Raw genomic sequence first — 12,591 nt, 5'->3', positions numbered from 1 at the left:
GTTGGTGATCGGTCACCATCAAACTACGTTGGTTGGAGCCGCAAACAATTCTGAATACAAAGTATAATTATTTGGCCACAAACTAAATTGTAGTAATAAAAGCTAGTTCAGCGTTTAGTCAACCAAATTTTGTTTTAAAAGAACACAACCATCCTTGTATTTTGTAAGCAGACAACAGCCATGAAGGACTTTCTCATCTACTTACAAGAAAAAATGGGCAAAGCACAACGGGGGCACCTTCAGGAGAACAGGCAGAGTTAATCCTAAGTGAAAGAATGCAAGTCTATTTATGCTACAGGATTCGCCTCCAAGAGTACAGAAGTCCATGATCACACATGCAATCTCTTATTTGATTTTTAAATTCCCATACCCATCTTTTTCCACCTTCTCCTCTCTTAATTTTTTACCCAGTATCACATCAACAACTGAACCTTACAGAATATAGGGTGACCTCTCCACTGGCCTTCAATGCCAGAAGTCCATAAAACAAAACAAAAACCTGGGCCTAAATTATTGAAGCCTACAAACTTCAGTCAGTAGTGCTAACTCTAAAAACCTGTCATATTTTCAGATATGCAAGATATAGAGTCACAGATAACAGCTAATGAGATAAATTACATAATTTTACATTACAACATGTAGGACAGAAAGGAAAATAAATCATAGCATGTTTCCTTAGAAGAGCTCCAGCCACAAGCATTGCTGTTACAAGTAAATCAAGAGAATCAATTTTAAAGCTGCTGCTGCTGCTGCTGCAAGTTCGTCCCAGGCAATGGCTTTGTATGCAATAACCTACAATCTAATTAACTTGGAAATACATTATCCAATCTAAATTGCATTTAGTTCTTTTTATAAGCAGTCCAATAAATCGCCTAATTTCCTTCCTGCTATAAAAATGTCCCTGCCTTTGGACTCCTTGGATAGCACAGCATAGATCACATGTGATTTTAGAATCATTAGACAAGAGTTAAACTGGTGCTAAATATAATTAATATTGTACTTGATTTTTAATGGCATCATTATTTAACTTTCTATTATTGAGGCAATTTTTTCAATGGTTGAAATGGACCCTCAATGAAAAAAAGAATCAATAATTTATTGAAATGCTGAGGTACTGTAGGGATATCTTTCTTCAAAGGAAGATCAGTCAGGGCCTTTTCTCTTATTCCTGAGCTCAAACAGTTTAAATTCAGGATCCATGTTAGTTTCATGTGATGGCTGATGAGAACTTCTGCAATGGTTAAGGCCATAGAACCTTTACTACAGTCTAGGCACTGGTCAGAAAAAGGAAGGCTCTGTCTTCAGGAAAATAAGACAAGTAGACAGAAAAGTGTAATACATGCCAGAGGTGTTAAGCACCCCCAGGGTTTACAGAGAAGGGGAGCATCAATCCACTGGGCAGCTTTAAAAGAAAACGTGACTGAGCTGGCACTGAGGATCCAATTCCTGAGCTAAAACGGTGGGAAGGACATTCCTTGTAGAAGGAACACAATACCAGCAGGAAGGGGGCCCTAAGTGAGATGAAGTGGGGACAATGCTGAGTGTGTTTCAGCACTTGAATTCACAAATATTCTAATCATAAAAGCCTTATAAAAAGCCAGCATCAGATTGATTATAAATGTGACATAGCCTACAGGTTCAAACAATCAACAGAAAGATGAAAGAAAGAAGCCTATGTTGACACCAGTCCATCCATAAACCCACTGAAGAAAGACTTACTAAATACCTACTATGTTCTAGGCAATGAACTGGGAGTGGGGACACAAATAGAATCAAGGTAATCTCTCCTTCCTTCAATCCCAAATCCACAGGAACTCTAATATTTATGTTTGTTTTGCCAGTGCCCTGGCCTCATACATATGGCCTTAACTCTGTTCTACGTCAGCTCTTTCCTGGGTTAACTCAGAATGACTTCACTTCCAAAACAGAAATTTAAAGTCCCTATCCAACCACAACTTCCCATTTTGTTTGTATCATCTCCTCTTGAACATGTCTTTTTATGACTTTACACTTCCTAGCCTCAGGTCATGAAGCATCTAACCACTGATGCCATGGCTGCCCAATTCCATAGTATCCTTAGCAGTTTCCTAGATTCCTTCGACTCCTTGGCCCTGCTACTACACTCACCTTTCCAGTTCCTAATTTTAGGCAATCGGTACTACGGACTCTAGGATTACAGTGAAGGCATGGACATCACTGACTCTCACTTTAAGTTTATTATCCAGAATGGCAACTGGATGGCACTCCATGGCACTCCTGCCGAATCTTCCCTCTGCTTTTCATCCTGCCTTTAGCTTACTGAGAAGACAGGCACCGTCCTGTAGTGTGTGTGTGCTTTGGCTCCCTCCTTTACTTAAAAATCCTTTGTCTCTTTCTACAATCTCTCCTTCCTGTCTCTTCCAGATTAAACCTCCCAACTGCCCTCAGACCCACATCTTCCAACTTGCACTGGGTTCTTGTCCCTTGCTGTTCTTTTTCTTGCTTCCTTATTTCTTCTTTTTTCCCCAAAGACTTATTAATTGTATATGAACACAGTCATGCCTCTCCATTTCAAGTTACCATCCTCTCTCTGCCTCCCCATCAAACCCCATCAAAACAGTAGTTTACATGTGCTGCCTCAACTTCTTCACTAGCCGCTTAGTCGCCAATTCTTTATCTTGGCTGTCACAGCTGTATCTCCAGCATCTAGAACAATGCTTGGCATACAGATGGCTCAATAAAGATAACTGAATGAATGAAAAATCTTTTACCATGTGACTTCCATCACTATTCTAGTGAGACCATTTTTGACCTTAAAACCTCCAAATCCAATTTTTCATGTCTACTTTCAACTGTTGTTCTCTTGTTTGACATATTTCCTTTAATGGTTCTGAGAGACAGGACTAGCTGGATTTCCTAGGCCGACTAAGAATCCCTAAGCCTAGCTGGGAAGGTGACCGCATCCACCTTTAAACACAGGGCTTGCAACTTAGCTCACACCCAAACAATCAGAGAACTCACTAAAATGCTAATTAGGCAAAAACAGGAGGTAAAGAAATAGCCAATCATCTATTGCCTGAGAGCACAGCAGGAGGGACAAGGATGGGGATATAAACCCGGGCATTTGAGCCAGCAATGGCAACCCTCTTTGGGTCCCCTCCTTGTATGGGAGCTCTGTTTTCACTCTATTTCACTCTATTAAATCTTGCAACTGCACTCTTCTGGTCCATGTTTGTTAAGGCTCGAGCTGAGCTTTCGCTCACCGTCCACCACTGCTGTTTGCCGCCGTCGCAGATCCCCAATGACTCCCATCCCTCTGAATCTGGCAGGGTGTCCGCTGTGCTCCTGATCCAGCGAGGTGCCCATTGCCGCTCCCGATCAGGCTAAAGGCTTGCCATTGTTCCTGCACGGCTAAGTGCCTGTGTTCATTCTAATCAAACTGAACACTAGTCACTGGGTTCCACGGTTCTCTTCCATGACCCACGACTTCTAATAGAGCTATAACACTCACCGACCGCATGGCCCAAGATTCCATTCTTTGGAATCCGTGAGGCCAAGAACCCCAGGTCAGAGAACACGAGGCTTGCCACCATCTTGGAAGTGACCTGCTGCCATTTTGGAAGTAGCCCACCACCATCTTGGGAGCTCTGGGAGCAAGGACCCCTGGTAACAGTTCTCTATGACATTCTTCTTCCATCTCCTTCCTTCTGCTGCTTGTTAAATGAAGGCTATCACTCCACTATGCAAAGTTCTACGCTTGGCCCTTTCCTCATTTCCCCTCATTCTATTCATTCCTTTGACATTAAATCCATTTCACTTCTCCAACTATGGCCTCCATGTGGATGACTCCAAATCTCTATCTCCACCCCAATCTCTTGTCTCAGTTCCAGTCCCACATCCCCAAACGCCTTCCACCCTTAGAGATGTGGCTGCAACAGTAACTAAAATGGTCTGCTTTTGGCCAGGTGTGGTGGCTCAGACCTGTAATCCCAGCACTTTGGAAGGCCGAGGTGGGCAGATCACTTGAGGTCAGAAAATCAAGACCAGCCTGGCCAACATGGTGAGACCCTGTCTCTACCAAAAAATACAAAAATTAGCCAGTGTGGTGGCACACACCTGTAGTCTAGTCGCAGCTACTCGGGAGACAGAGGTGGGAGAATCGCTTGAACCCAGGAGGTGGAGGTTGCAGTGAGCTAAGATCATGCCACTGCACTCCAGCCTGAATGACAGAGTGAGATACTGTCTTGAGAAAAAAAAAAAAAGGTCTGTTTTCACTGGTACTGACCTCGTCCTCCTCACAGTCCTCCAGAAGCCAAATCTCTTACAATCTCTCTAAACTCTGTGTCTCTCTTCTCTATTTTCACTGTTCTGGTTTTTTGTCCTGATTCCGTCTTACTGAGATAACAACACTGCCGTCAGTTTAGTCTCCCCAAAGCCCTGTCTCACCTCTCCCTTGCTCATAAAATAAAAATACAAAACAAAAGGCCAAATGAAGTTTAATATCTTGGTCAAGTGCTATGTATGGTCTGAATGTGTGTCCCTCCGAAATTCTTGTTGCAATCTAGTTCCCATGGTGGTGGTATTAGGTGGGGCCTTTGAGAAGTGATTAAGTCATGAGGCCTCCACGCTCACAATGGGATTAGTGCCCTTATAAAAGAGGTTAAAGGGAGGCGCCTCCCTGCTTTTACTCCTTCTACCATGTGAGGACACAGGCACAAGGTGCCATCTATGGAGCGGACCAGACACTGAATCTATCAGTGCCTGGATCTTGGACTTCTCAGCCTCCAGAACTGTGAGAAATAAATTTGTATTATTTATAAATCACCCAGTCTAAGGTATTTTCTTATAGCAGCCCCAAAAGACTAAGACATACTTGGTCCTAAGACACTTTTCTAGTCTTACTTCCTGTTGTTGACCCTTACATAAACTATGCTGTAATCAAACTGTATTTTATTACTAAAAGTGATTTATTAATAATTTTTTAAAAATAAATTATGTTATGATTGCCAGTGGCTAAAGAAACCAAGAGATAATATAAATGGCAAATAAGTTTAAGTTATCTGATCCCTGTAAATTACATAATGCTGGGGTTCAATCAGGCTGGTGGAAAAATATTAGAGATGGTTATGGAAATAGACATAAATCTTCTTGGAAGGCTGAGAAGTTTGTGTAACTTCGGTAATTTATCTGGCCGAAGGCGGCCTGATCCCTTTACCTTTAGTTAAACAAATTAAAATAGTAATAAAGAAAGGCAGAGTAGTTTACCTAGCTAGCTTGTTTACTCATATAATTTTAAGACTAACCTTTGATGTACCGAGGTGCTTAAGTGCTTTTTACTTGGGAAGTCCACAATGTCAATTACCCTCCAATGGTGTTGACTCAAGCTTTTGTTAATTAATCTTACTGAATAAATGCCAGTCGAGTTGCAACTGTTTACAGGACTCAGCAGGGAGTCTGTAAGCGGCTCCCACACACTCAGCTGGACTGGCAAAGCAGAGTATCTGTGTGTTAGTGTACTTTCTTCATCCGTTGCTGGGTCAGGGGTCTGCAAGGGACAGACTCTCTGCAGCTGGTGACCCCTGGAGAGGATTGCTGCCCCAACATAACTCACCAAGTAATGGGCAGCAGTAAGATACAGTGTTAAGGCTCACTGATTGATTCAACCAGTATTTACTGAGACTCTACCATAAGCCAAGATCTGTTCCAGGCATGGTGCAAAGCTTGGAAGAAAGGAGGCATCTGGTAAACTGAGAAACAGAAAAATCCAGATTGGCAGGGTCAGAGGAGGATGGAGTGGTAAGAGCTAATTCTAGAGGGGATGGAGGGCCAGATTATGATCTTTTTAAGGCAAATCAATTTTTTAACTTTATCCTAAGGATAGTAAGAAGCTACTGATCTGACTTGTGATTTTACAAAGACTGTGGCTGCAAAGTGAAGAACAGTTTAAAAGGGAAAGGCAGGCAGGGCGTGGTGGCTCACGCCTGTAATCCCAGCACTTTGGGAGGCCGAGGCAGGTGGATCACGAGGTCAGGAGTTCAAGACCAGCCTGGCCAACATGGTAAAACCCCATCTCTACTAAAAAAGTACAAAAAATTAGCCAGGTGTGGTGGCACGTGCCTGTAATACCAGCTACTCGGGAGGCTGAGGCAGGAGAATCACTTGAATCTGGGAGGCAGAGGTTGCAGTGAACGCTGATTGCAACATTGCACTCCAGCTTGGGCAACAAGAGCAAAACTCTGTCAAAAAAAAAAAAAAAAAAAAAAAGAAAGGGAAAGGCGTGGCTCAAACACTGCAGCTAAGATGAGGGTGGCTTGGACTAAGGTGGTGGCCAAGCAAGACAAAAGGATGTAGACATGAAGATATCTAGGAGGTAAAAATACCCACTGGGATTCAGTGGACAGGCTGACTGTTGACTTCTGGCTTGAGCAGCTGGACCACAACCTGGAACAGAAGCATTATCCACGAGGTGGAGTGTTCCAAGATTTGGGCATGTTGAATGTGCAATGCTGATGAGATGGCTAATGGGTCTGTGAAGTAAGCAGGTGGGTCTATACAGGCCTCTTTCCTTAGGCTTCAGACCTTCATTGAGATTGGAATTAAAGCTGTAAGAGTGGTTGAAATTGAGGAATACAGAGTGAGAAAAGCGATCAGGCAGAGGTGGAAAAATACCCACAAAGAGCAGGTGCAAGACTCCTTTCCTCCACGTTATCAAAGCACCAGGTAAATAGTTCTACTTCAAAGTCAAAAGCATTTCTGTGTCATCACTTGTCTGTCTTCCTTAACTAGCTGTGAGCTCCTAGGAGGTATGGATCATGTCTTTCTTGTTCAGCTCTGAAACACTAGCACTCAGAGCTCAGTGCCAGCCACACAGTAGCTCCTCAAAATATCTTGGCTGGATGCTTGAACTTGAGTGAACAAATAGGCTTATTTGCTCAAGAAGATATTATACTGCCCAAAGACACAGTTTAATCCTACTTCTTAAAAACAAAAACCCAAATAACCTGATTGAAAAATGGGCAAAGGGCTTGAACACACATTTCTCAAAAGAAGATATGCAACAACATCACTAATCAACATTATTAATCCTTACGGAAATGCAAATCAAAACCACAATGAGATATCACCTAACATCCAAGAGGATGGTTAGTCCAAAAAAAATCCCAGAAAAATGACAGTGTTGGCAAGGATGTGGAAAAACTAGAATCCTTGTGTAATGTTAGTGAAAATGTAAAATGGTGCAGCTTGTAAACCAAAAGTAAAATCCTAAGCCCCCTATTGACTGAATGGAGCCTCTCTTGGCCAAGGAAACCCCAGAAAAACCTTAAAAACTGAATTTCCAGCCATGACAGGAAGGGAGGCTGGATACACCTCATTATACTCCCTCCCATCTGGAATTTAGGTCCAACTGACCTGAGTAAATGTTAAAATAGAGATCATAAGACAAAAGACTCTTGATGGCAATAAGATAACAAATTCTAAACAATACCTAAGGCCATGCAAGGCAAGCCTTAAGCCATGCCTATAGGCCATCAATCTCGCTAAATGGGTCATAATTTTTGCTGACTCTGACATAGCATCCGAATGTTTTAACTTAAAACATTCCTTTCTGCTGACTCCCAAGTTCTAGACCAAATTTTGTTGCTTTAACTAACTGTAGATTAAAGAATCTCTGAATCTACCTGACTTGTATACTCCTCTACTTCTCCTGGTTTCAAGATATTCCACATTTTCAAGCTGAGCCAACGTATACCTTCCACATGTTGATTTATGTCTTTGCCTGTAACTCTTGCCTCCCTGAAATGTACAAAACCAGACTGTAATTCAACTGCTTCGGGCGCACTTTCTCAGGACCTCTTGAGACTGTTTTGCTCGGCCAGCGTCACTCATACTGGCTCAAAATAAACCTCTTTAAAATATTTTACAGTTTAGTCTTTCTGTTAACAAGCTGCTATGAAAAAACAGTATGGCAGTTCCTCACAAAATTAAAAATAGAATTACCATATGATCCAGCAAGTCCACTTCTGGGCACAAATCCAGAAGACTTGAAAAGCAGGGTCTCAAAGAGATATCTGTACACCCATATTCACAGAAGAATTATTCACAACAGCCGAAAGATGGAAGGAACCCAAATGTCCATCAATGGGTAAACAAAATGTGGTATATCCATACAATAAAATATTATTCAGCCTTAAAAAGAAAGAAAATTCTGACACATGGTACAACATGGATGAACCTTAAGGACATTATGCTAAGTGAAATAAGCCAGTCAGAAAAAGATAAACACTTGTAAACCAAAAATAAAATTCTAAGCCACCCAAACTATGGAATAGGCCTGCTGTTGGCCAAGGGGATGCCAAAGGAGTCTAGAAAACTAGTTCAGGCTATGACAGGAAGGAAGGTTGGACATGGTCTTTATATTGCCCCCATCCCTTTGGGGTTTAGGCACAACTGACCAACATTAACATTAAAATAGAGGAAAGACTGATAAAACTGACTCTTTGTAGCAATAAGATACCAAATTCCAACTTGATTCTGACATAGCATCATACAACAGATAGCGGGCCTGAAGGAAATCAAAGTATTTTACCCCCAAATATAGTTTGTTGATATATTTTGAAATGGCAAACCTGCAAATGGCAAAACCCTGCAAAACCATCTCTTGTTAGGAAATTTGCATTTTGTAGAGAATCTCCTTCCTTTTCTAGGTCTTTTCCTGATCCAGGAGACATTTAACCAAGAGTCTGATACCTTTTAAGGTCTGAAAGGAGACATTTACCATTTATTCACCCTGAAGCCTGCTACTTAAGTGGTTTCATCTGCATAATAAGAACCTTGGGGCCGGGTGCAGTGGCTCCTGCCCATAATTCTAGCACTTTGGGAGGCCGAGGAGGGCGGATCACAAGGTCAGGCATTTGAGACCAGCCTGGCCAACAGGGTGAAAGCAGAACTGCTTAAACCCGGGAGGCGGAGGTTGCAGTGAGCTGAGATCACGCCACTGCACTCCAGCCTGTGGGATAGGGCAAGACCTCCGTTTGGCAGGGGGGTGGTTGCAGCGGGGAACAAGAACATTGGCTTCCACAACCCCCTTACCTTAACTCAAGCACTTGTTTCTCCTGACTTCAACCCTTTAGGCAAAGCTTAACTCTTTCAACCAACCAAAGATTTTCAACCAATCAGAAAATCTTTGAATCCATCTGTGACATGTGTATGGCCTGGTTTCAAGATGTCCTATCTTTCCACAGGCTTAACCAACATGTGCCTTACGGGTATTGATGTATGTCTGTCTGTAACTTCTGTCTCCCTAAAATGTACAAAACCAAGTTGTGACCTGACTACCTAAGGCACATCACATATTCTCAGGACCTCTTGAGACTGTGTCCTAGGCCATGGTTGCTCATATGTGGCTCAGAATAAACCTCTTAAAATATTGTACAGAATTTGGTTTGTCAACATATTGCATAATTCCACTTACATGAGGTTTGTAGAGTCGAACTCATAGAAAAGATAGTAAAATGGTGCTTCTCATAGACTGGGAGGAGAGCGAAACAGGGAGTAGTTGTTTAAAAGGTAGAGTCTTAGTTTTGCAAGATGAAAAGGTGCTGGAAATTGGTTGTAAAAAAATGTAATATACTCAGCACTACAAAACAGTACACTTAAAAATGGTTAAGATGATAAATTTGGCCAGGCGCGGTGGCTCACGCCTGTAATCCCAGCACTTTGGGAGGCCGAGGCGGGCGGATCACGAGATCAGGAGATCGAGACCATCCTGGCTAACACGGTGAAACCCCGTCTCTACTAAAAATACAAAAAATTAGCCAGGCGCGGTGGCGGGCGCCTGTAGTCCCAGCTACTCGGGAGGCTGAGGCAGGAGAATGGCATGAACCCAAGAGGCAGAGCTTGCGGTGAGCCAAGATAGCGCCACTGCACTCCGGCCTGGGTGAAAGAGCGAGAGACTCCGTCTCAAAAAAAAAAAAAAAAGATGATAAATTTTATATGTATTTTACCACAATTAAAAGAAGAAAATATATATTTAAATATTTAATGCCTGCATGTAACTACAGATTTCCCCATATCTGGTATCCCTGCCTCTCTGATGAGCTGAGTAATGTTAGGACACAGATTCTTTTTTTTTTTTTTTTAATGAAGTCTATTCCATTTATTTTTTCTTTTTATATATATATATTTTTTATTATATTTTAACTTCTAGGGTACATGTGCACAATGTGCAGGTTTGTTACATATGTATATATGTGCCATGTTGGTGTGCTGCACCCATTAACTCATCATTTACATTAGGTATATCTCCTAAATGCCATCCCTCCCTGCTACCCCCACCCTACAAGAGGCCCTGGTGTGTGATGTTCCCCTTCCTAGGACACAGATTCTTGTTCATTATCACCTCCACTGTCAACTCCCTCCTACGCATACCTCTATTACGCACTGCTGATAATTCATCCTCCACTATAACTGACCCAAACATAAGGTGGCCTAAAGATTTCTGGGAAATAAAAACAAACAGAAAGGGGGCCCATCTGTATATACTTTCTTAAAGACTTTTAAGCTTTTAAAATTACTGCTTAACAACAACTTAGTTAAAATGTAAAGGTTCATCACTGGCATAACAAATATAAAATCAGAGTGTGACAGGATTCAGGACATGCTTCCCCAAATATGACTGTAGGAGACCAGAATAAGCCACCACAAATCTGCCTCTTTTAAGGATAATTTCGAGCTGGTTACTTTGAGATACACATAGGATAAAGACACAGGGTAGGCCAGGAGTGGTGGCTGATGGCTGTAATCCCAGCACTTTGGGAGGCTGAGGCAGGTGGATCACCTGAGGTCAGGAGTTCAAGACCAGCCTGGCCAACATGGCAAAAACCTATCTCTACTAAAAAAAACATACAAAAATTAGCCGGGCGTGGTGGCAGGCACCTGTAATCCCAGCTATTCAGGAGGCTGAGGCAGGAGAATTGCTTGAACCCGGGAGGAGGAGGTTGCAGTGAGCTGAGATGGCGCCACTGCACTCCAGCCTGGGCAACAAGAGTGAAACTCCATCTCAAAAAAAAAAAAAAAAAAGGACACAAGGTAAACTCTCAAGAGTTACCTTTTTGTAAGAGAAATTACATCTACAAAGAAAATCTGGCTGGGCATGGTGGCTCACGCCTGTAATCCCAGCATCTTGGGAGGCCAAGGCAGGCAGATCATGAGGTCAGGAGATCGAGATCATCCTGGCTAACACGGTGAAACCCCATCTCTGCTAAAAATACAAAAAATTAGCCGGGTGTGGTGGCGGACACCTGTAGTCCCAGCTACTCGGGAGGCTGAGGCAGGAGAACGGTGTGAACCTGGGAGGCAGAGCTTGCAGTGAGCCGAGATTGCGCCACTGCACTTCAGCTTGGGCGAGAAAGCGTCTCAAAAAAAAAGAAAAGAAAATCTACATATGTAAGGGTTTCTCTCTCTGCACCAAGAAGAGAAGGATGACTGGACTTCTGGAGACTTAAAAAAAAAAGAGAGAAGGCATTGGCTTAAATCTCCAGAATGAACATCACCCTTCTTTCTCTGTTTCTGTGAAGCATTTAAGCCTGTAGTCTAAGACAATTTTTTGAGCTGCTCTAGAGACTTACTCATTTCTTTGGGTTAACTCCCGCATATGTAGGAGATATACATGTTATTAAACTTCTGTCTGTTTTTCTCTTGTTAATCTGTCCTTTGTAATGGGGAGTCCTGCTAAGAACTCACTAAGAGTAGAGAAGAAAATTACTCTTCCTCTCTTACAAGTGAATGAGTGAAGATTCAGCATTCACTTCTGCAATTTTCTGATTTCTGCTTCAGATTGATGATAAACACCAGCTTACTCTGCTTATTCACTATATGCTCATTTGACTGGGAAATAGAATAAAGCATTCTGGTTAAAAGGCAAAAACTGCTTTCTCCCTTATTTGTCCTGGTTTACCCACCACAACCTAACTAAGGTAAAAAAAGATGAAAATAAAATTTGTCAACAATAATTATAATAATCTATTCACTAGTATTTAACAGAAATTGGGGTAATACCAATATAGTGGTGGCATTCCCTGAAAGCAGATACTGCTGAAAATGTACTTGTTTCCAGAGAACATCCTTACCTGCACGAGAGTGTCCAGTGTGAAGATGTGCTCCCCACGAACATTGTAGAACTTGACCATGGCACTCTTCAGAAGGGGACCATTGGGAAGCTCACCAAGCTGGGTCTGCCGTTCCATCCCAGCGACTGCCAGCAAGTCCCCCTGTGTGCACCACTGGGCTACCACCTCTGAAACAGAGGAGAGAGGGTCAGCACTAGGACACAACCCTCCTCAAACTGCCACTCAGCAAGCCTACTGTCTTCAGTAGTTTAAAAAATACAGACACTGAGCAAATACAACAAAAATATATTCATGGTTTTCTTTTCTTTTTTTTTTTTTTGAGACGGAGTTTCACTCTTGCTGCCCAGGCTGGAGTGCAATGGCGCGATCTCGGCCCACTGCAACCTCTGCCTCCTGGGTTCAAGCGATTCTCCTGCCTCAGCCTCCCGAGTAGCTGGGACTACAGGTGTGTGCCACCACACCTGGCTAATTTCGTATTTTTAGT

The 12,591-nt window shown here is 42.5% G+C and overlaps 1 protein-coding gene across 7 annotated transcripts in view; it reads right to left on the bottom strand.

Annotated features, from left to right (window-relative positions):
- Positions 1 to 12,591, bottom strand: part of TULP4 (TUB like protein 4) — a 293,022-nt gene that overhangs the window by 38,860 nt on the left and 241,571 nt on the right. For all 7 annotated transcript variants that reach the window (XM_030809905.1, XM_030809906.1, XM_030809907.1 and 4 more), the window contains one exon: positions 12,108 to 12,274. In XM_030809905.1, the coding sequence (XP_030665765.1) occupies positions 12,108 to 12,274 (167 nt within the window). The remainder of the gene's footprint in view (positions 1 to 12,107; positions 12,275 to 12,591) is intronic.

Source organism: Nomascus leucogenys, chromosome 3 (genome assembly GCF_006542625.1).
Source record: "Nomascus leucogenys isolate Asia chromosome 3, Asia_NLE_v1, whole genome shotgun sequence".
Taxonomy (NCBI): Eukaryota; Metazoa; Chordata; class Mammalia; order Primates; family Hylobatidae; genus Nomascus; species Nomascus leucogenys.
The sequence above is the reverse complement of the archived record's forward strand: the minus strand, read 5'-3'. Positions and strand labels throughout refer to the sequence as shown.